General features: G+C 37.5%; 1 protein-coding gene across 1 annotated transcript; it reads right to left on the bottom strand.

Annotated features, from left to right (window-relative positions):
* Nucleotides 1-698: 698 nt before the first annotated feature.
* Nucleotides 699-24,577, bottom strand: LOC107193192 (nuclear receptor subfamily 2 group E member 1-like). The gene is made up of 10 exons (XM_015582594.1): nucleotides 24,428-24,577; nucleotides 24,096-24,240; nucleotides 21,536-21,616; nucleotides 20,334-20,495; nucleotides 5,135-5,267; nucleotides 4,084-4,285; nucleotides 2,366-2,485; nucleotides 1,666-1,908; nucleotides 1,383-1,464; nucleotides 699-937 (listed from the first exon to the last, which is right to left on the bottom strand). Exons 1-10 carry the CDS (start codon nucleotides 24,575-24,577, stop codon nucleotides 699-701), a joined length of 1,557 nt encoding a protein of 518 aa, XP_015438080.1.
* Between the last annotated feature and the right edge of the window lie 527 nt (nucleotides 24,578-25,104).

The raw sequence follows: 25,104 nt of genomic DNA, 5'->3' as shown, positions 1-25,104 counted from the left end.
TAGTGGACCTGGCAGTGATCTATTTTAACCTCTAGGAATTGTTACTGTTAATATATTTCAGATGACTTGATTTATGTGTAGGTAATCCATTCCTGCACTGTTCTATGATTTCGTATTCAGTGATAAAAATTGTTGAAAACTTTTCATTTCAGTCTTTATACTACAGTACATTGACTGGATCAGAAAAGAAGGAAAATATTTTTATTATTAGTTATTAATACTCTATACAAGATATTCACAATACGTATAACGGTACAAACTGTACACCTCTTCCGCCAACGAAATGGCCAAAAGGTGTACAATGGGCCCTAAAACGAAAAGCTTTCGTTATAAAATGATTCTTTAAATTAGATCAATTTCATTCGAATATTAGAATAGCAAAAGTAATACACGAGTGTCCATGATATGAAATATTTAAATATCAAATCGTCTGAGTAGTCTCAGCCCTAGCCTACAATTCCTATTGCAACTTATCCCACCAAGTTTCCAAAGGACTCGTCAAGAGTCACGTAAAATCGATTGATTACGAACAGATCCGAGATTTTTCGTACACCTCTATAATTACAGTCTTCTTCAGTTAACAGGTTTCGAAAACTTATCTGATTCTCCACGACATCTGGCTCGAAAAATCGAAAGAGTTTTAGAGAGCCGTACATCATATCGCGTTACGTTTTCGAACACTTCAATTTCTACGATTTTTACATCTGCAACATGTTGACCAACAAACGTGAAATGGGAATTTCGCCTATGGTCTCGTGGAAGAACAAACGCTCGACTGTCTTCGAGCTGACTGATTTCAGGTAGCCGACCAGATACATTAGGGTCCCGGTTCTGCCAGGTTGCTGTAGATACCGAGACGATGTGTAATCTCCCAGAATGCATTGAGCCTGATCTTGTAACATTCTGATCGATTCGACCGCTTGGAGACCTTCCAGTTCTATGGCACAATTCGGTTGTACCACGTGAGTAATAACAAGAAGTTCAAAACAATATAAAAATAACACAGTGAAAAATTTGAAAATTTAATTACTTTATTGGGTTTCGATTTCACTGCATCAATATTTCTCTTAATATTGGATCGAACCAAAAGTTTCTTAGGATTTTAAAGGAAAATACAGGCCTAAGTATTACATAAACATTCATTTTTGTGTTTATTCAATAATGTATTCACTGCTATTTTTAATTTCCCGGGTATGTCTCTAATAGTGCTGTATTGATTACTTGTAACTAATGCGATAATTTGATCACTTTCAACCGCGGTGAATCTTCCATAGTCTCTTTGTTTTATATTTTCCAAACCACTTTTTTTTTTCTAATGCAACAAACAATTCAGACGTTCAAAATTCTTTCGTAAACCTAAATTAGGGGCTTACATATATTACCTGGAGTAAATAGTGCTACTGCCTTCATGCATCCGCATTCACCGACATCGGGCGCAAGTTGTCTGAAGCGGCGTATTATAGACTGTAATATAAATAAACAAATGTTCTGTACATTCTAAAAGTAGCATTTATATTATTATAATTGAGCTTAAAATGTTGAGGTGTTAAATTTTCTTTTCACTGTCACTAGAAACTCTAATTACGGAAAGTTTCGTGTCAATGGAACTTCGTTTGGTAATTAATTTTGTTGATTCAAATCATGTTAGATGTTTAAATCAATCACCTGGATTGTAATTAAATCTTGATTCGTTGCAGCCTTGTCTTTCGATAATCTTTCTCGTATTTGCTCGTCCGCCAGTAACTCGGTAATATTGCAGGGCATAAACCATTGCGCCAGGTGAAGGAGAAAAAGTTGCGTCCAAGAACCTTCTAGTAATACCAACTGATCGTTTTCCGAAAGTGTCTGGATAGGTGGTAGAGAACGAAACCATCTCACTGCCATAAATAGTAGACGAGCGGTAGTCTCCTAACGTATTAAAAAAGTGTTTTTTTTTTTCAAATGAAATGTTTTAAGCTTATCATTCGTAACATTCGTTCTTTAATTTATAATAGAATATTATTATATTATAGCATAATTTCATTACTTTTATTATGTATATACACACATTACGCCATTTAGTATTGAATATAGAATTGACACTATTTGAGTAATTGAACTAGATAAATCATCAAATTATATTTAACAGTTAACAATTTTGAGGAACATTACAAGATTTGCTACTTGCTATATAATTTTAACGTTCCGGAAAAGCAACAATGTTTTTAACTTCTTTAAAGTTTGATGCCATCGTTTCATTTTTCCTTTTTAACTGAATCATAGAGCTCAACTCAGAGTGCAATTTTAATAATATTCGAATTTTATTAAGTAAATAAATTATTCATATGAATAATTTATTTGAAATATTCTAAAAAGTAAATTATACCTGTAGTGATTCTCGAATAGGTGTAAGGGTTTGTAAAGTCCCCGTTGAATTGAGACTGGCTTCCGTTTGTTCCAAAGAATATTCTGATTCCGGGTGTGGCCGTGCATTCCATGCGAGTTCCTTCGCAAAACAAAGTGATAGCATTTTTTACAGATGTTGAAATATAAATAAGAAATTACAATATTTCTATAAAAATAAATTATTTAATAAAGAAATATGATTTTTAATATAATATATTAATACATGACAGAAATGTATAAATTTGTTTTAATTTTCGTGTTATAAAAGTTAGTCTATAAAAATATAATACATTCTAGGATACAATTATCAATTTTAAGAATCCAAATTAATGACATACTTATGTATATATTTATGTAAATATGTGTTTGATAAACAATTACACATTGAAAAAATATAAATAATATTATTTCTTTGTCCATAGATATGAAAAAACGTATTCATTTATATTTCAAATTTGTGAAGGCGGTTAATCTTAATAATTTCCCTCGTGACAACTATATCCTATAATGACACTACAATATTAATAAATACTTTATTACTTAGTAATAACAATAATCAAAATAATTATTGATTACTCAGTAACGGTAGTAATTAGTTATTACCTTAATTAAATTTTGCCAAACTGTGTTGTTGGCAAACTGTAGATAAAAACGTTAATAATTGATGCACATAAACAACAATCTTCTTATTTAAAAATAAAACTAATCGAGAATTTGTGGACTTGAATTATGTTTGTTACACGTCATCGTAAGTATAACTCTGATGGTTTATTTTACTTATTTAGGATCGCATCAACTATATAGGTCGTTAGCGGCCAGTTTCTGGATATAGAAAATACTTTCATGTTTACATTATATTACGAACAGTCATGCAGTTTAAAGAACCAATTATTTTTTTTAATCATATCCACATTATTCAACGCTGTTTCTGTTATATTCGAAAATAATATATTTTAGAATATACGCTGCCGCTCATAATCATTAGAACGATGGAGATTTCATCCTTCACTGTCATTTAAAAAGCCAAATGAATGTGTTAATTGTGTCTTAAAAACGTCCAGAATACTTTGGACCGCGAAGGGTTAACTTTTTTAATACTTCCCCAAACTCCTTTAGGCTTTCTGCTCATGACGCTATTCGTAAATTCTCATAATTTTCCTTAATCTTCTTCTTTTCTCCCTTCTCCTTAAGCCTTACCTATCTTTATGTTTTCTCCCACATTTTCATACTAATACCCTAAACGCGAGACTTTATACTCTATACTCTATACTCTACGTATACTCTGTACTTTTAAGTAGTTTCTTAAGTCAATATTTCGTACAATACTGTACATTCCGAGATCTCTCTCATGTAAGAAAAGGGACTTCCCGTAAAATAAATTTACATTATTATTATTAACACACTATTTATTAGGAAATGTAACTTTCCATTCCCTGAACTTTTAAATTCGTTCGAATAATTATGAACTGTAGTGTATGCAAGCTTCAGAGTTAAAATAATACAGCACTCGATGGGGATAGTTCTATTTCATCTAAAACAATGTATCTTGAACGAAGAAAAGGTATCGCGACGAAACGGTTCAGAATCGGTAAATTTTAGTGAGTTGGACGAAAAGGTGGAACGATTCACTCGATTGCCGTTAGAAAGTTTGTAAAGGGGGAAACACGGGAGTCGAGCAAATTGAGCTGAATTACTTACCTGACACTTCTCCGCGGACATTAGTATTTGAAGAAGTGGTTGCGGCGGCAGGGTGACGCTCGGGGGCGCCGAATAGAGGGTCGTGGTCGAAGGAGAATGCGAAAGAGCCAGTGGTACAGGGGACTGAGAGTCCTCCGGTGGTTTCTGGACCAGCCCAACCGGCCTTGGGTAAGACATGATCCTTTGGTCGCACCTTAACCTTCTACGGTCATTACGTTTTCATTCGTTCCCCAAAACTATACCCCGTTCGAAAGTTAGGGATCACTTAAAATAAGGTTGTTGCATATGAAATGGTTGTTTTGTTACCGGCACTTGATATTAGATTGAACATTATTAGAGAAAATAAGATTAAATGAACTCTATACCCGTTTTTCATAGTATGTTGAAACAAGTAGAGTACGCTTTGTAATTTTGCAATAAATAAAGGAGCTTTGTTAATAATGTCCATTCATAAAAGTGATGTTAAATATACCCGTCAGTAAAATTGCTCATTTCATGTGCAACGATCTAATAGGAACTATTTCTTATTTGCACCTCTCACGATTCTTTTGTATAATTATAATTTAATGTTTCGTGACCTCTAACTTTTGAACGGTAGTTTAAGTAAATAAAGAGTCTTCTTTTAAAAAATCATTGTTAGTGATTTCGAGGAATATGGGGAATACATGGTATTGAAACTAGAATTGTATTTTAATATTCGATTATTGGTTGAATATATTTTGTTTAAGTAATTAAATATAATCTACAATAGTCTTTTGGTTCGGTTATAGGATAGACCATTTTTATCTTCAACGATTTAAAAAATGATAATGTACATCAAATCTTTACAAGCCTGAATATAAAGGAACAAAAATACGTTCTTATTGCCTCGGCACAATCGTCTTTTTCTATTTATTTTTCAATAAAAAGAACTGCTCTTTTAAATGGTAAAACAATCAAATAAAAATTATATAAAATTTGAATCATATAAAAATTGAAGTAGGAATGGTATGAACAAAGGATATTTCGGTATTGACTTTCAAACAGCTTCTTTAACAAAAACATTACACACCTGGAAGGTAATAAGACGTAACCGGAACCGGGACCAGTCCTCAATCTATCACTGCTATCAATCGGCGACTGTTGTTTCTCCGAAATCATCGAGTGAGGTTTCGGCTTTCTCGGACCACGTACATGTTGTACTGCTAAACATTAGCCATGACATACACATATTATCCTTGTGCTTCACTTACTTTTTCAATGTTAATATACTCTTAGTTAACCTAACAAAGTTCTCCTAATTAAAGTAATTCGATTTATTTACTCATACTGTTAAAGAGAAGAATCTTGAAACAAACTGAATGATTTTTTTAATGCTGAAATTCAAATACGCAAGTAATAATTAACGAAATTAAATATACTATTATATGGATACTATTTAATGTCCATAATAGCTTCACCACAAGAAATGCGATGCAAAATTGGTGGTGGCGTTCCGTCAGCAATTATAATTAAAAGTAGATACACCTTGTAATAGTCGGACACACTAGTCGTACTGTATATTCAAGAGTACACATAATCCACGGAAACTTAAAATCGATTTTATCGAGAATGAAGTTGCAAATAGAAAAAAATGTCCGTATACCGTATTTTCGATCAATTTTTATAAAGGAAAGATTTTCTTGTTAGACAAAAGTGCCTATTTACTTTACACTTCTTACACGTTGTACCTTCTTATAACCTTATAATATGACGCAAGTTTCTTGTATATGTATATAATTTTCTTATATAATACACGTTTCTAAAATATTACTTCCTATTTTATTATTGCTTTTCCTGATGTTATTTGTCACTATTTACTATTATCGCACCCCTTATTATTTCCCCCACGAATATCAACAGCAATACATGGCAGCCACCATTTCCCTCGCAAGGGAAGTCACCCAGATGTTATATGAGTTAAAAAAATAATGGCTCTAAGTTATAGGACTCGACCTCCTAAGAACTGAAATAATTGTCACTCACCCGGAAAATTGCTTCATTTTTTAGAAGATCGACTCCTACAACTTCCAACCATTATTTTTTCAAAACTAATTTAACATCTGCGTAACCAGCCTTATCAGAAATATATAAAAATCGATGACTAGTATCCTGAATATTAAATATCAAAAGAAAGAGAAATCTAATCACCTTCGCACAACAATTTAACACAAAACCTGTACTAACGACACCGATCGACGCTCAAATCCCAATTAACACAACGCAAACGCGACTTCCCAACAAACATCCACTGATTCCCACCAATACCCAATACAAACCTAACAAAATCAGATTCCCCAACATCTCCAACTGCCTATTCCCCGATCGTTCATACTCATTTGCACAAGAAACACCCCGTCTTACCGCCGCCAAGAGTTCACCCCTCTCCTCTCGCGCGGCCAAGGAACCAATTCACCCGTGACGATCAGGAATCACAAATCATCCCTTAATAGAAGCCCCATCGCCCCTCCCCGGTTCCCGATCCACCCGTGGTTTTCTATTAATATCACCTAAGAACTTAACGGTGAGAGCGAAAAAGTCCGCGCAGGTTGCGCGGAATCGAGCACTGGAGAGGGGTGGTGGCCTGTTCGAGATGTACGAGCTGTATTTTCGTGGTCCGGGTGGAGGGGGGGGTGAGCGGTAGGTAGGTCGACCGAGCCTGTAGGAGGGTTGAATCCGCCGCGAGAGGGATGGAAGGTGGGTGAACGTGCGGTGGCTGGCCGGGCATCAGCTTCCGCTGGCTCTCCTCGGAAAGACATCCCCCTGGAAGAGTGAGAGAGAAAGGGGGAGAGAGGGAGAGATACAGCAATAGAAGGGGAGGTGAAGAAGGACACGTAGGAGGATAGGATCTCGCGTAGACACAGGCATACACGTTGAAATATGTAGAGGGTGTGCGGATATATGTGAGCTAGGGATAAAGTGTATGTGTGAGAGAGAGGGGAATAGAAGTGCAACTGGGTGGCAAGCACATCATCATTAATGAGGCTGAGCGGATAGCAGCCGTGGTATTCCCACGTTCGCACTGGCGTCGCAATATCTCCGCTTTATCCCCGGCTCCCGGTCGGCCATTGGCGGCGTAAGAATCTTCCTTTCGGCGGCTCTTTGACGACGAGTTCGCGTGCGTGCGACGGATGGAAACTGGCTCCGAAGGAGGTCAGAGTACGACGGGGGATGCGCGCTCGTTTCGAGTGTTTTCGGAGTAATTAATGCGCGCGACGGCTGATTCCTTTAAAGTCACTTTCCGGGGGAACTATGCCGGGTTGATTGAAGTAATTAGAGGGTTGGCTGGGCCTGCGGAATGAACGCTTTGCGCAGATTTCAGGCTGAGAACGACGCTGTTCGGGAATTCTGTTTGATCGCTGCGTACTGTTGCGTTTACGTATGTGCAGAAGGATGTGTTGTTCTCAAGGGTTTCGGGGGGTTACGTCTTAGCGAGAGTGTGTTCGGTTTATGAGAAATTAGGGAGTGAGGGTGGGCTAAAGGATTCTAGAAAAGAAGGTTGTAGCATTCTGTAAGAGTGATCCACCGCTTTTAAACGTATGCACCATTAATAATATTCATTACTAGGCCGTGAATCTATATACACTGCGCATTGTATAATTATAAAACCACCCTAACATTTTCAGTTCTTGTGTATTGTGGTTGAAATAAAAACGAAACAAGTATGCTATGTCTGAACTCGTGTTGAGAAATAATGTTTCTCCAGAAAAGGATATATTATATTCCCTACCGAGAAAAGTGGTTCGTCTTTATTTTAACCACAATATATAAGGATTGAAAATTTTAGGGTGGTTGTGCTATAGTTATGGCATACAGTGTACGTGTAAATACTAGGTACGGAAAGAATATTTGAAACTATATTCGAAACTATGTGAGTTTTGTATTGAAGTGGAAATAAACATTGGTGGAAACAAACTATTGGATTTTTCTTTCAAAGGATCAATTTTAGGACTTGTGTTCATTAGACAGTTTTCACTTCTCTCGGGGAGTAGTACTATAAGCCCCTCAAGTCTTAGGCCTTCAATTTTTATTTAATTTATTAACGCTAGTCCGACGATTGTGAGTATTTTCAAGGCACTAGTGAAGTGTACTTTAAAGAGCCTTTGTTCTTATTTTTCACATGATTCTCTGATAAAAAGGGGGCAACGTTCATTAGCCAGAAACAAAAAGTTTGTAAGAATACAAAATGTAATGACAAGGGTATGTTCGAAAGTAAGGTGAGGCGGAATCCGCTTCGGGTCTATTTGCTTTATCGACTAAATTGGCCGTGCATCGGAACAGGTACAAATATTATTATTTTCCGAGAGTTATAATTGTCTTTTCATCAGGGAATACCCCCGGTAGAGGAAAAAAACAGCGAGTGGTGCGCGGTTGTTTGCTCTGTAAGCAAACTTCCTCGCGTGCTGCACGTAGTCGAGATATTAGAAGATGAAATTCAGTTTTAAAAACACTCCTGTAGGTACATACTGTCTCTTCGTTTCCTGTGAAACGTTCCAGTAGTTTCTATGGACGTTTAAACAAATAATCATTATTAGAAGCAAGTAGAAATTCGGCGCTTCAATGTTTATCAAAGTATGCATATTGTATCCGTAATATGCTACAACGTAATAATATAAATAGTCTCAGGTATTAGTAAAAAAGAAAAGAAAATATGTACTGCAAAAGCCAATATTTTCTTTCTTCTTTTCATAATATATTATAGAATGTTCATAAACGTATCTCAAAAGAAGTGGGATTTAAATATGTTCGAGATATTTGTAATGCATTAACCTTGTAGATTACATTGATAATATTTAAAAACGTTTTTGTATTGAATATGTAACTTTGAATATTTATTACATAAAATGCATAATTGTTGACGTGGAAAAGGTTTTCCTAATGAGAAGAATCTTGAGTGAAATTATAAGAAATTATTTATACAAGTATTATTGTATCATAATTAATTGAAGGGATACATATTCCCCTTCTCAACCCTTAAATTCTGTTTAGAGAATAGACAGAAGCGTATTTAAACTTTTTTTTTACTATATTTAATAATTTCTTGAAAGCAGCTGTTTATTACGCGTTAAAAATATATTTCCTTATATTTTGTACTCTACACTTTCGTATAAAAGCTCCGTTAAGCTTTCGTTAAAGACTTACCGTAACGCATTATTCGCACAATACACAGAGTACGCAATCAAGCAGCTTGCGATTCAGTGAAGCGAAATCGAATGTACCTCAGAGAAATTTTACGATGCACATCAAAGCGAATATTGAATTTATATTTCTGAAGTCTGACGATATTAATGTTAATATCATTAATTTATTATATAATATAGAATATAGAATATAATGGCATTTAAATTGTTATTTACGTGCTGCAAAATACCGAAATAAATCATTCATCTGGATTTGCAGAAAATATTTTATCGGTTTTCATTAATTGAAATCTTTATAAAAAGCTTCGATTGCATATTCATTAGCTTCGTGTGCGTGTGTGTTCGGTTATAATATAAATGGAATGTGGCAATGAATGCGGATAAATTGTTTAGTATTAATCCCAATTCTCTTACTTGACGGAGTAATATATGTATGAAAACAAAATTTACAATATCATGTATAATTCTTCGTTGAACTTAACTTCCATTTATGATTAATTTCCTTTCAAAACAATCTGAAATGTCAATTTTTTTTTCCTTAAATATTGCATCGCTATATTATTTTTACTATTTCCGAAATATAGAAATATGATTTACGAAGGTTCACATATTTTCATATTCCAAGAGTATAGGTATAATCTACTGCTGCACACCTAGAGCGATTAAAAAATTAAATAAACTTATTTCACTATTAACAACTGAGACACTCTCTGGTTTAAAAACAAAGTATCTTCAGTGTTATTCGTAACAACAACAAAATTAGTACCTCTTTATCACAATCCATCTCATCACAAAAGTAACATAAACAAATCCAGCTAAGGGAGCAACATCCTCAAACACCGAATCTCCAATCTCACCCTCCACGAGGAAAAACACCTAGAATTTAACGCATCCTAAATCAAGATAAAACATCGTCACCTACCTCTGGCACTTCCAAAAATTCCATAAACCAGAGGGACCGACCCGGAAGAATCCGTCGCGTGTACATACACGAATTCCTCACCGTCAACGAGCAGACCCCCAATTTCATCCCCCGTTGGCCGCGTCTCGACCGTTTTTTCACGGGGCGACGAGTGTACACGATTCCTCTTAATTCGCCGGGACAATTTTTCGCCCGGCCTAAGGGGCTTAAGGGGTGGGAGGGAGGGAGGGAGTGGACGATTCTCGAGTACGTGCGTACTCGCGATCCGGACGTGGAATGGACGCGGGGATTAGGATCGCATGCGCTGGAATGGACCGCGCCCTGTTCCCTTTTCATTCAGCCGCCATCTACGTTTCTCTTACGCCTGTTCTCGCTCGCTCTACCCGTCCACGGTACATCCAGTGCACACAGAAGCCACGAGCCACCATAATACTCGCGTGCCACGTGTGGTCCACAATGCGAGTTCCCACAGTTGAGTAGCGTTGGCCCTATGTACGAGAGGCCAGATTAGGCCTAGCGTTTTGTCGTCTCTGAAGGAAAGGGCGCAGGAGGAACAGAGCTGGAGAATTTGCTGGTAAGGGATGGACAGGGGAGGAATATTGGACAGCTGGAAGACAGCGGACGATCGGTAAGGAAAACGGAGCAACAGGGGATGTTCGACAGTGTACGTAATGCGGGGGTGAGAAGGAATGAGTTTGTTCTTGGGATCTAAGATCTCTATTGATGGGTACGGATTAGATAGGCGGGATAGAATTAATGTGGAGGGGCTGTGAGAGGGGTTGTTTAGGTAGGCCGGTTGATTAAAGAGTTTTAGAAGGTATCAATTTAACCCTCGCGCAATGTTCGATGTATTGTTGCATTTATTGAATTCAGCTTGATGTAAGGGAATGTCGAGTTAAAGGAATGTACTTATCCCTAGATTGCTGAACTGTCCTATGACTTACTTTATTATTAATCTATCCTGTGACTCATGTTATTATTAATACTTCGTGAAAATGGCGACTGGAAGAAAATACGTGACATTTTTGAAAAATATTCTTTGTATTGAGAAAAAGAAACTACGGTAGAAGTATTTATGATAGCGAGACTTGAAAAATTAAGACAGTAATTATTCCGCACAACCTACATACACGTGGACAATGTTGTTAAACTGATGTTAACGCAATATACTGATTTATGAAAGTTGCGACTTAGAGGTTGTAATTTTTACGATAGTTTAGTAATCTAGGCTTAAATGTCGTTGGAATGTGATTATAAAAATAACTGTTATCTGATTAATTTACAGGTTTCTGTGACAAAGAATACAATTAAATTTTTACTGGAAATAATTATCTTATCACTCGAATATTAAACACGTTATCACTAGATAAGTCAAAATTTTTTAATTTTAGACACTAATGTATAAAAACCATTATTAAACAGAATTTTATTGCCTGTACCAGAGGCTTTAAGATATTCATCATAATGCATAAATAGCTTGAAACTTTATTGAAATCTTTATTTTACCACACTTTGCAAATTAAGAGACGCAATAAATGTGTAAACATCCGCAGTATAGGTATCACTTTTACCTCTCTTATTGTGAATAGTAAGAAAATTAATTCATACGGATATTTATTACAAAAATGCACACCATCTTGGCCAGTCTAAGATACGAATTATTTTATCCATAATATTACTACGAAAATCGTGCGCGCTACTCAAATTTGAGAGTGACGCAATACATATTTTTCAGTACTGTAAACAGTAGCGTATGTTTAGTTTAGATAATGAAAGTAGAAATAAGAAATTGTTTGAGATTTCATTTTAGAGAACACAAATGTTTTACGGAACGGAATAATTCATTACTTAAACAATCCAACGAACATAATTTCAATTCAAGTAACGCCTACGCCTAAGTCCAACGTACCATAAACAAACCGATCAGCCTAAGTCGCGCGCGCGAAAAAAAAAAAATCTTCGCAAGTAACTACGAAAACGCGTAACCAACGAAACGGCGGACAGCAAAAAACCAAGCGGATAAGGAAGCGTGTATGCAAGTGACAAATATAGAGCCAGTGGAACGAGTATACGCGAGGCGAACGAAAATTCGACTGTGTTGGGAACGTGCACATGTGACCGTGTGTGATGCGTTGGGGGTTGAGGGACGAGGGAGAGGATGGATCGGTGCTCACACGGGCCATGGATCACGGGGCTCACACTCCTCCTATCCTGCTAAACGGTAAACCGATCTGTGAACATTTCAGCAGTCAGCGATCTCGAAGGCTAATCCCCGAGTGAATGGGGTTGATACATCGGCTACCACCACCATCGCCGCCATCATCGCCTACCCTCGGCGTCGCCATCAACGTTTCCGTGCCGTCGAGTTTAGCCGATTGGAGGGGCCAAATTCGCGATTCGTGTGTCGGACTCGCGTGTAGGACGCGCCCGTACACGTGTTACCACTCCAGAGGGATTCATATGGAAGCTTTCTATACGTGTGTGTGGGGAAAGGGAACCGACCCTGCGAACCTGTTTCCTGTCTTCTGGAAAATACTGCGCCTGTTGCGGCCCGGGGTCGTGCGTCGAGATAGGAGATAGTTTGTCGATGTATAACGTGTTTGACCCTAACGTTCCTGTCCCTGGGTCGTCGATGATACGGTGACTTTAACCCTTTGGGGACGGAATATCGTCAGACAGGCGATATTGGGGTTCTGGTTCTAGCGATGAGGGTTATTAGAGAAAAACAAGGAAATGATACTGTAATCCTTTTCATTTGTAATGCTGTAAATCGTCGATGAGTGTTCGAAGGCTCCTCGGCATTGACAAGGAGAAGTCCTCAGGCGCAATGCTGGCTTTTTAATGAGGTTTAGCATAGTGATAGAGCTTGGAATTCTGAAGTGAATAATATTTGTTTCAGCCGCGTATGGCCATTAATTTATGACATGTTTAATGTTCAGTGCCGAGAAACCAAACACTCGTCGAGGATTTATTGTATTTATTTTCGTTTTAGGTGTACGTATGTTTGATGTTGATAAATTCTGTGGGAGGTCTTCGATTTTTTGTTCTCGGTCTTCTTGATAATGAAACTGTGCTGTATAGTTACTTGTATTATTATGAATATTTTGGAATATAGGAAAATGCAAGGAATTGCTGCATTTGTGTACCATGCAATTTAACCAAATAGAATTTATTTTTGTATAATAAGTGTCTTTGAATAGTACCAGTCAATGATTCTTCTATCTCAAGACCAAAGATTACAGTTAAAAATGAATGAAAAGAAGAATTAGAGTAAAAAATCGGAAATGATATATCTTGTGGACGATATGCAGATACAATTTGTATAATACACGACTTGATCCTCGGTCTCTTCAGTAACCTGCAGTCCGTTTCACGAGACGAGTATGTATGTATGTTATGCAGATTAACAGGGGGGTTTGCGCAAGTGGTATCTCGCATATGTTTAAATGAGATGACCACCGATTAATGGATCGTGGAACAGGATTATGCATTCAGCAGAGCCAGAGCTTCTGACCCAGAGATTCTTATTTGAACGAAAGGAATACAGATACCCTGTATGTACGTATGCGAATATGATTTGCTATTGCTAATTTTAGCATATTAGCTTGGGTTCCTCCAATAATTCAGATATATAACACTGTTTTATAAAACTATCATCTCAGTATTGAATATTCCAATACTATCAAATTACACAAAATATTAGCAACTCAGGATGTTCTTGTCTTTAATATTACTTATTATTGTCTCCAAGACAGCTTTTACTCTATAGAAATTGTACATTAATTTTCATGGCAATCTCTTCAAAGAGCTCGTGATAGGAAACTATATATGCATGTATGTATACTTTACTTTGGTATACAAGTATTGTTTAGCCGATCGAAAAGAGAATTATATGCCGTTCGCGAATGGTAGTTATGCATCCCCCACGATGATGCATAAGCTCGCGGATGTAATTCTCGCAGTTACGTGAACCGTATCCCGTGGTGCAGCTATTCTAGGCGTTAGTATGACAGGTGACGATCAAAGCCCGGCTTAGCGCAACGACTCGTTCAGTCCACACAGATCGTGCCCTACCACAAGAGGGAGAGCATCCAGAGCCCTCGTCCCGTCTTCCTCTTTTCTCCACGGTGTCAGCCTGCCACCACACACACATAGACACAAGCTAGCTATCTCTCTTTCTCGCTCTGTACTCTCGGTCTCGTTGTCTCTCTTTAGGCGCCCGCTTTACAGTTTACCGTTTATGTGGATGGATTGATGCTGCCGGCCGCGTGTACGGCACGCCTCGCTTCGTTGCGTTACCAGCCGTCCACTCCCACGCAACCCCCTTCCATCATTCTCACCCCTGTTCTATGGTTTTCGTTGTGTCTGCCTTTCTTCGCCGGCGCCGTGGTCCACGGAACCACGCTATCCAGCGCGAACGACCGATCGGCCAGAACGCCGTAGGCTTGTGCTTGTCGTTAACTGATCAACGAGTAGTTTCGTTTCGGCGAAAGAGGTATGCTTGTAGCTCACCCGGACCTTCGAGACCTTTCTAGTGTTGATAATCGTGGAGATACAGTAAATTATCGATGAGTGTTCGATGACTCCTCGGTACTAAGTGTTCAGATGTCATCTCTACAATTAAGGGATTCCCTGTGGAACCAAGCAGACGACTTGTGGTGGGTATGATGTCTGAAAACTCAGTACCGAGGAGCTTTCGAACAATTATCGATGATTTAATGTAGTTCGGGTTGTAAGATTATTGTTACCTGGCTTCAGACATTTAGAAAAATTTTTGGTTACTTGAATTGCATAGTGATGGAGCTATGACAAATTGTCGAGGTTTCTGTGTTCTGTTTTGGGTGTAGAGTTGGGCTCGCGAACAAACTGCTCCAAACATGTTTGATTTAGACATCTGGTAAGGAGTTTGAAGAGATCAAGCGGAATTTGATCAATGCAACGCGTTTGAACTGTCGCTTTCAAACTGGGGGGACAATTTGACGATGTTTCAAACTGCATATTCAAGTATGTGGAAACTTTTCACAAAACATTTCGAGTTTCATGCCGCTCGACGCATGTTGGAGGCTACACAAACGTGTACAAAACAACACGTGTACAAACGAAACAAACGTGTATTTGTAATGAATTATTAAACATTATATGTATTAGTTAGGCTATTTCAAGAACCTGAGCCTATTTTAACGATTTTCTCCTATTGAAACGTGGAAATCTCATTCGTGAACGCTGGGAAGTTAGCCGAAGAACGAACTATTGGAAATAATCCCGATTTTCTGCCGGTGAAAGAGGCAAACACGGGGCGCGTCGGTTTAATTCCGCTTCGGTGTACTTCGTACTTCCAGAAAGGGTGGCTTCGAATTATGAACGGAAACAAAGAGATTTAAACTACGAAGTTGCGAGCGGCGATCGATTGGGCATGAAACGAGGCAAAGTTTGCGGATCCGAAGGCCTCACCCGATTTGAATGTGTACACTAGAAATGATGTTGACCGTACGACCAGGGAGAACTAAGGGGTTCATTATTCCTTTTGGACAAGTCAGCACTTGGCCTTTCCTTCTTTATAATTCTGTACCGATACTTTACAGAGTATGTTGCCTATTCAGTTGAATCTTCTATATCTGAAACAATTTTTAAGTGTACACTGTTGCTCGAAAGTATTGTATCTGATCACTTGCTATGCACGTTTCATAAGAAAAGAAAATAGAGCAAAGTAGACCATAAATGATTAAATCTTACCTGCATCAAATTATTACGCCTCCACCTTTTTGTATGTTCGTGCTAGTGATTTTAAATCGCATATACATAGGCTCTTTTAATAAATAAAAATTAATTACAAGAAATCAGATCAAAGTACTCAAACCCATTAGTCACAAAGACAGCCGAACGCAAAACATTCTCTAAGCTAAAATCTCTGCACTAAAAAAAAATTGGTTTCGAATCGATATTTATGAAAACTCAAAATCTATATTCACTCTTCTTAGAGAACATCTTCTCATTCTTTTCTATTTTAAAAATAGCAGAGTATGTCGAAGACGGAGGTTGGATATTAGTGCAGTAACACAGCCTTTTAATTTTCCAAAAATAAATATCAAGTTGCTAAATGTAGGGTCTTCCTTGATACGCCAAGTCCTCGAAGGATCCCTACCGAATTTCCGATAGCGGCAAAAAGAAGCTAAAGCTTTTCCTTGAGAATGAAAAGCATCGACTCGGAGGAATAATTCGGCGAGCCCGACGCGAATTCTCTCTTCTCCCTTTACAAGTTACAAATCCGGCCGCGGTAAGCCGCTTGGTAATCTTCTGATATCGTTTAACGGCATATTTCGCAAAATATACGGGTCCTCGAGCCCCGCGAAGGGCATTTCGTTGGCAAGGTAGAGGTACGGGCAGAGCAAATGACACCGGGAGGGATGAATTCTCCCGTTGAATGAGGAGGGTGGCTGGTACAGGCTGGTGTGAGGGGTTGGAGATCTCTCCGGGTTGTCAGGCGGCGGATGATTGCATGCCTGCGGCGGCGCTTCGCGAGGCACCGAGCACCGCGTACATAATATATATCACTTATCGAGTGGTCACCTACGTTTTAGGGGTTCCTCACAACGTATCGCGACGTTCTCACCCTTGTATTCGCAATCGATAAAATTGTGACGGTGAAATAAATTATTGTAGCGTCGGTTTGCTAGAAGAGCGACCCAACTAACAGAATTAAACTTTTCAGGAAATTAATTGGAAATTTTCCGTGATAGGGAATTAATGAAATTATTAATTACTATTGAAGAAAGTAAAATTTTAAAGGTGATATAAGTACACAAGATATGTTGAGCACATTAATCTAGAATACACTAAAATAAAAACCTTAAAATTACAGTTTATAATTTTGCTGTCTGCCTGCGTTTTCTACTGCCATCCTACAAATCTACTTTCCCTAAAATACCAAGAAATTATCCTCCATTTGAATACGACTTCTCGCCAAGATCCGAAGCGTCAATCTCGAACCGTTTCGAATACGTCTGTAGAATTGCATCGCTCGAAAAATACCCATGCAATTCCCTTCATTCATCGAAGTGCCAAACATCGAGCGAGACAGGCCCCTTTCGTGTACTAGATTCATCCCCGTTGATTATCTTCGTGAACTACCGCTAATTTCCGAGAAAGGTAGAGCCACCAAGGGAAAGCCTCTCGCAACGAGCACATATACTCGCGCGTTTCTCCGTATGACGGCCACGTGGGGGGGGGGGGGGGGGTGAAGACGAAAACCCCGTGTGGAGTCTCCTTAACGTGAGGAAGCTCTGCCACTAATTGAATCTCCTCTCTTACTCGCGTCTGGAGCCTCAGCAACCGCTGGGAACCAGAGCACCCGTCCTGCATTAAGCACCCCCGACACCCTGGGCACCCTCATCCCCATCGAGCGGTCTGGTCCGCCCCTGGCTGCTTTTCTCTTTCGATATGTACCTCTGTCTCCCACCACTTCTCTCTCGCTCTCTCATTTTCTCTCTCTGTTCGTCTTACTCTTTACCTTCCTTTAAATGTGCTCTGTCTCTCTTTGCCTTTCTTGTTCATTCCCTTCGCGTTTTTCTCTTATTTACATATATCTCGCTACTGACTCAAATGTCCCTACCTTTTTATTCTTGCCCAGTGTCTTATTCCTGCACCTGTGGTTTACGTAATTCTGTGATATCTCAAACGTGTACCGATACGCATAAAGGCTGATGTACCGAAAGAAAGATGAAACTATTTAGGGAAAAATTGGTATTTCTATTCCTGAGAGGTGTTGATAATAATATTAATAGTAAATATATGTTACACGGGTGACTAAACGAGAATTGAGGTTTTAAAAATAAAGGAAAGATATTATTGAATTTAATTGTAGTACTATAAGTTGGTGTAACTTTTCCCCAAAGTCAGAAAATAATCGTTTTTGATTTTGCAGCTGTTTCGCGGGTAGTTTTACGTGAAGTACCTTTTCACGTAAAAATCAACTTAATTTAACAATTTGCAGAGCTGCAGAATCGAAAGTGATCATTTTCTGACTTTGAGATAGTTAGAATTACGTTAATGAGCATATATTTATGTAGCTATATTTAGCATAAAACATGTAAAATGTATACGACACATATGTGAACAATATGCAATAAAAGAAAATAATATTTTAAAAATATTCGCATTTTTTTAAACACTTTCCCATTCTTTTGACATTGTAAGCATTATTACATAATATTTTCTGACCAGAAGCTAGGTTTGATGTATAATGAAAATTCTGAAATGGGTCAAAAGTGGCCCGGTATTGGCCTGCCACCGCTTCGCTGTTATCTTTCGGCAGTTTAGGGGTGAAAAATGCCATTTAGACAGTTACATGAATTGTATCACTGACTGTCGTTTAATTGCGATTCGTTTATTTGTAATTTCGAAAGCAACAGGGTGTTCATGACATCCTGTACAAGAAAAACGATAAAATTTACAGCTAGTAGATGTTAATTACCATTTGGCCTGTCATCGGCGACATAATGTAATGCCGCATCGAAAGGAGATTACGAGTTTTCGATCGATTAATTAATTAAATGGAAATGGCCGGCAACGCTTACCGAAGACCGATGAAAAGTTTCAGTGACAGAAACACCGTCTACATTTTCTGGATAAACGAGGGACGAATCGAAAGCCACCTTTGACATTTTTTAGATTGTCTGAGAGAAATAGCAAATGATTAAAAATGTCTATTAAAATATTATAGAGTGTTAGTCTGAACTTTTTAAGGGTTAATATGATAAAATGAACTTTTTAGACCTTCCTCATTTATAATAAACAACTGGTCTCACAAAGAACTCTTCGAGTATCACTAATAATATAGATTTAACAAAATATTAAACTTAGGACGAAAATTTCTGTGTAGTAAAGTGAAAAGTACTCTGTTGCACAAATGGTGCTCATGATATTAAAGAAATTTGAATAAAACGAAAATGTTGAATTTTCAATTTCAATTTCTGACAGCTTCAAAAAATTATATAATAAAATAATAGTAAAGTTTGACACAGCCATTATATTTTTTTGCATGTAATTAAATTCATCGAAATAATAAATTTCTATTTCACGTTTCTTTTCCAGAGTTTCTCCATAAAATATGAATTTGAAGTAATATCCTCAGTCTACTTAAATGAACGATTAATAAAATTAGAAATTATGGATTAATTGACGTAAGACGAGAAAAGTGAGCATTAGTCAAGAAGATTTTATTTTCTACCGCATCTATTTGTATTGTGTCTGTGACAAGAAAATTTATAATTTTCTTTTTCATAAGTAAAGTTTCAAGTAGTAGTGGATATAATGTCATATGTGTGTCATAACATGTATATCCACGGAAAGTGCGATGTAACGATCAAGTAAGAGATCACGAAAAAGTGAAACGTGGCATGATCCAGCAGAATCATTATTAATACTGCATCATTCGTGGTGCTCCTGTTGAAGTCTCCCACATAGTCGATTAATAGAGACACTTACGTTATGTGGCAAAGCAATTTAGATCGGCCTCAATTTGAGTTAAGAATTGAATGAAAAAAGTGTAGAATAAAGATTGATATACTTGATTTAAATTCCTACAAATCAATGTTAGTGTAATTTATCGTGTAGCAATAACAAACTTAAATAATTATTATGTTTTACTCAACTCCATCAGTTATTTTTCTATCAATTTTCAGTTGTTTCTTGATATGTTTCTATAAATTAAATTAAATGTATCCTCGTACCAAATCAAGTGTGAAACCAACGTCAAACAGACGTACTTCGTTGTTTCATTGGGCCTAGAGTTCGTTTGTTTAGGAGGGTTTGTCTGGCCAATGGCTAAAGTCACTTTCTCTGAGGTGTATTTGTGGTTGAGTAACCTTTGACCAATGAAATCATAGAAAATGTAATTGGATGAGTTTGCTTTGTAATTCACATAATTTATTATATAATGTAGTAAATATTGAATAAAATTTCATTTTATCTGGAACCTGATAGAGTAAATAGATTTATATTTAATTCCAGTTTTGGGATTTCTATATGATGGATAACTATCATACCTAATTTGAAAAGGTTTTCTCTAACCAACGCGACGGTAACACTTTCTTCACTAGGCACTAATTCGTCTTTAACATAAAGATCGACTACCAACAGATGATAACATTCGTGTAATTGGTATTACTTACCGTCTCTATTCATTTTAGCTTTGAAACACATAGCAAGACGACAAGCTCGGCATTGGTTCCTCAGTTTCTTATTGATGGGACAGCGCCCTTTCAGAGCACCCTGCTCCTTGCAGACGTATTTTCGATTTTCGTGGATGCTTCTCTTGAAAAATCCTGAACAACCTGAAAATCAGAATAATATTGTATTCGAATTATATAGGACATTTTTAAAAAATATTTTTGTACATTGAATCGTTCCTCAAAGTTTGGCACAATTATTATAGCACATTGCATTGACCAATGTATAATTTCCATTCGCGTTTACTCAATTTAAACGATGTATAATACACCATAAATGAATTTTAATATTTCTCCGACGGGCAAACAGTACAGCTGAGACTATTCATCTACCTCGAAAAGCTGATTACAAATTATTGTTTAATTCAAATACAGGACGTGATAGTGGAATGTGACGATTTTCAAAGCATATTTGCGCTTAACAACATTGAATGGTGGAGTAAGTGTCTTTTGCTAAGTGACCATTGAGATGTGCAATTTTATTTGTGTGTTTAGTGAGTGCAATATAATAAATTGTTCGTTGGTGGAACAAGTATTGATTGTAACTGCATTTATTGAATGCCAAAGTGCAATAGAGTTCGAAATCTTCGAAGAAAATTTAGGCGTATCTACAATGTTGCAACCTATGGAAGAATTTCTTCCTGTAACACTATTTAAAGTTGACAAAAATTTAATAGCACCAGCAGCGTTGAAGATCAATTTTGAGGTAGTGAACGAAGAGTCCTCCCAGCACAAGAAATAACAAAAATTAGGGAAGCGATGAGCACCAAAGTCTTTTTTCACTTGAATAATGTAAGTTTTTAATAATAAGTAGACAGTGATAAATTGCGTGGTATCATTGGATTTCAAATTTAAATTGTTTCATTATCCATCAACTGAGTATCTTAGAATAGCGCTATGAAACCATAATATTCCATTGCTGCACCTTGTATAATTCGTTTTAAATTCGACTAATAAAGAATTCCAGTTTTTCATAAATGCACTTACCTTCTGTCAAACTATGCGGCTAGTTTATTTAAATAGAAATCTACTACATGCTCTTAAAAGGAAATTATAACAACTAAAAGTTTAATCAACGAATCTGTTATTATGATTTACTGTGATGTTGTCAGAGAACATCGATATATAAAGAAATTAGTAGTTACCGTCGCAACTGTAGGTGCCGTAGTGTTTTCCGGAGCTACGATCACCACATACAGTACACAGTATGTCGAGTAATCTGTCTCCTGCAACAGAAATTGACTTCAGAATTAGTCAGTTGACCGATGAAAGTATAAAATATATGCAAACACAAATAACACCATTGTTTGGAAGTATTGATTTGAAGATGTATCATTTTTCATATAAGGAACTTGTATGACTGAAAGAACAGTAGTATCAGTCGTAGGAAAATGAGAAGAATTTCAAACTTGTATCTTCAATAACTTAAACAATTTGTGACATTTGTAGTTACATTAGTTTTAAACCCGATACATAATACATACATTTGTTAGACAGTGAGAATTAAAGAAAGCGTTGCAGCAAACACATACGCAGTAGAAATGTCTTTCGATTGTCAGACACAGTAAATATATACAAGTATTATTGTTTCAAGACGTTGTTGCTAACAAACGTATAAAATGAAACTTATACACTGAAAGATGAAATCAAATTATCTGTGTCAAAAAATATTTTAGAATCTACTGGTACGTAACGATGACGTAAGTATAAATATCATAGTGAGTTCCAAATCAAAGAATTCAAAATAAGAAATGTAAATACTTTTTTTGGAAATCGTTCTTTCCATTACTTTTTGAGAAATTAATATAGTATAACAAATTCGTTGATTACCTGTGTTAAATAGTAATAAGAAATGGGCTGACATTTATCTGCGTCTGACCTTATAAAGGACTTACTACTTAAAGCGCATTCTACAAACACTAAGCATTTAAATAAAGTTACAGTACTTACAGACATTTTCCTTTTACATTCACAAAATGCATTGTGGTATGTTTTAACGAATCATAAACGTATTTATACAAATAATCGGCCTTTTTTACCACAACTAATGTTTTACTTTGTCGGTTGTTGTGAGGTCCAGAAATGTCAGACGAGACAAATGAGTAGTTATGACTATGAAGTTCAGTTTTGCTTTGCTTCGATATGTGATAAAACAAGATTACATAATAAAATATTACGACGGCGGGAAATAAAGGACCAATTATCATTCACATCTGTACAATGTTATTATAGTTCACATACACGCATGCAAATAATGTTGATTGTAATTCATTTTGATTTCTATCATACTACAGAACCTCTGAAGCAATTTCACATATTTTGCTATTATATCGTGAACAATAATACCTAATCTTTTACTGTTTGCCAATCGAATATTTCCAAATTACATTTTTTATTCGTCCCTCAGATAAAAAAGAATTACAGACGTTATTAATCCAGTCGGCTGTGATCTCGAAACACTCCCCGTACAGGGAAAACAGGGAACTTAAAAACGTGAAAAGCTGGCAGAAGGAGGTGTCCGTTTAAGAAAGCGAGGCGGACCGCAAGAAGAACCCGAGCGTTAATCTGTTCTCCCCCTTTTCGGAGGAACCCTAATCGCCCTAATGATCCGCGGCAAGAAAAACACGGCCATGCCTAAGCCAACCAAAGCTTCCGTTTCTGGCCTGGGGAACCAACCACCTTCTTCTCACACCCAAAAACCTACCAACCTAACCCGATCAGACGAGTTACTTCAACCCCAACAGATTACCTCCTTCGAACGTTTCTGCTTATACCTGTACACACCACTGTCTTATATCCTGCATTGTGATCAAGTACCAGACGGTTTCAATAGCTAACGAAAACACCAAATATTCACTTAGTTAATACATTCGCGTTTAAGACCGACTCTGACTGGTCGTCCTATTAAACAGGTAACTGATATTTCTGCGTTCTAAGGAAAAGAATTCTAAGGGAAAGATAGAATACACTGTGTGGTATAACTGTAAAACCACAAGTCTAATTAAACGTGTTACTGTCGAACAATTCAGTATAAAACATCGTCACATCAAAACAGTCCAGTTTCATAAATGAATAAAAATCAAAAACAATAATAAATACACCATTTATCAAACACCTAGCACGTCCCGCACATCATCGAAATAGAATAAAAAAAAATTCACAAAATCAAGGAGAAAACTAAGCAAAACGAAATCATCAATTTAAGCATATTCATGACACACAGCAGGGTGATCGTCTGATTAGAACCACATTACAAGAAACATGTTTCTTTGTCTTCGCACAGGAATAAACTCACAATATCAAGGTTTTTACACTGGACAATTTTTAATCTCCACTAGAAATACACAAAAAACTCAGCGTATATAATTACAAGAAATACAGTTAAAACCATATAAAACCATAAATATATGCAGATGCGTCGAATAACTCGATCACCCACTATAGTACAAGCGTCCAGACAGCAAACACTGGAAGTGACAGGCGAGTAACCACTAAACGTTGCCAAGACAAACAAAAAATCTAAGAATCGGTTGCAGACAAATAAATGATATTTAATGAAAAAAAAAAATACAAATGTTAATCACTGTATACTGAACACATGCCCGACAGGAAGTGTATGTGAGTGTGAGTGTGTGTGTGTATGTGTGCGCCCTGTATACACTCCTGCCGACAATATAAGCAAGAGACGCGCCTTATCGAACTGACCTGCGCCCATCCTTCGCGGCTGATCAAAAGTCGAGCATCCCCAGACGGACAGTCGGTTCGGTGGTCGTTCCGATACGACGCCGAGGGAGTCGCGCGAAGTCCCGAAGCGTTCTCCGTGACGGGGTGGCTTCGAGCCTCGGCGTAGCTACTCATCACGCCGGGGAAGGGCGTACCCGTGGTACCGCGGTGTTCATGTTGTCGACGGCGTCGGTGGCTGGCGTCGGTGTGCCACGGAGTTGTATGGCGCGTATCTCTGTCCTCTGCTGGCAGGGAAACGCGTGTATAGGAGCCGATGCCCCGACTGGCTGTCGGAATTACCCGTCTCCCCTGACCGTGGCCATACTACGCGCGGAATCACGGGGTCGTTCTTCAACACGCTCGACGTGCCACCCCAACAACGGGGGTGGATCGCCGGGGGGTGTGGGCGACGCCTCGCACACGTACGTGAGCCTCCTAAACGGCCGCGAGTACGTGTAGCCCATGACTTCGACGTCTAGCTAGCGATGGCGGCGAACGCCTCGTGTTCACAGTGGCCGATTATTGTTTTCATTGGTGTTCCAATGAATTGTTTGAAATGAAATGTTTTGATTGATTTCATTTCCGTCCAATTAACTGTAAATGCAAGTAGAGCGCAAGGGAAAACAGTCTATTTATTGTCAGACGTGTGGCTTATACGACGCAGTAATATTTTTCTGTAAATTTTGGTAGAATAATTTAAATATTATTCAATTGGCACAGAACAGTCGATTATATACATATTCTGGAAAAACAATAGTGGGTAACGGATAGTGAATTCGCTTTCGAAACTATTCCATATCAGAATTAATAATAGACTTGAAAACTCATTACCAGATCAAGTCGCCATCGCAAATGCTGATCCAAAGAATACCTGATTCCGTGAAGGAAAAATTATTCTTCGATTGTGTTCCCTCGCATTGCATAAAAAGTAAAAGATCTTAGAAATACCTGGGATCATTTGTTCGATTTGAACAAGCGGTTTAAGCCATCG

Source organism: Dufourea novaeangliae, unplaced genomic scaffold (assembly GCF_001272555.1).
Source record: "Dufourea novaeangliae isolate 0120121106 unplaced genomic scaffold, ASM127255v1 scaffold712, whole genome shotgun sequence".
NCBI classification, from domain to species: domain Eukaryota; kingdom Metazoa; phylum Arthropoda; class Insecta; order Hymenoptera; family Halictidae; genus Dufourea; species Dufourea novaeangliae.
This window is presented reverse-complemented; position numbering and strand designations above follow the sequence as displayed.

Excerpts from the sequence above, each read along its gene's own strand:
- LOC107193192 (XM_015582594.1), bottom strand. The coding sequence starts at position 24,577 with ATGGGCTACACGTACTCGCGGCCGTTTAGGAGGCTCACGTACGTGTGC. Across the intron at positions 20,496-21,535 it reads CGGCACCTACAGTTGCGACG|GTTGTTCAGGATTTTTCAAG; the intron begins GTAACTACTAAT and ends TCTGATTTTCAG. Across the intron at positions 4,286-5,134 it reads TACGTCTTATTACCTTCCAG|AAGGTTAAGGTGCGACCAAA; the intron begins GTGTGTAATGTT and ends TAATGACCGTAG.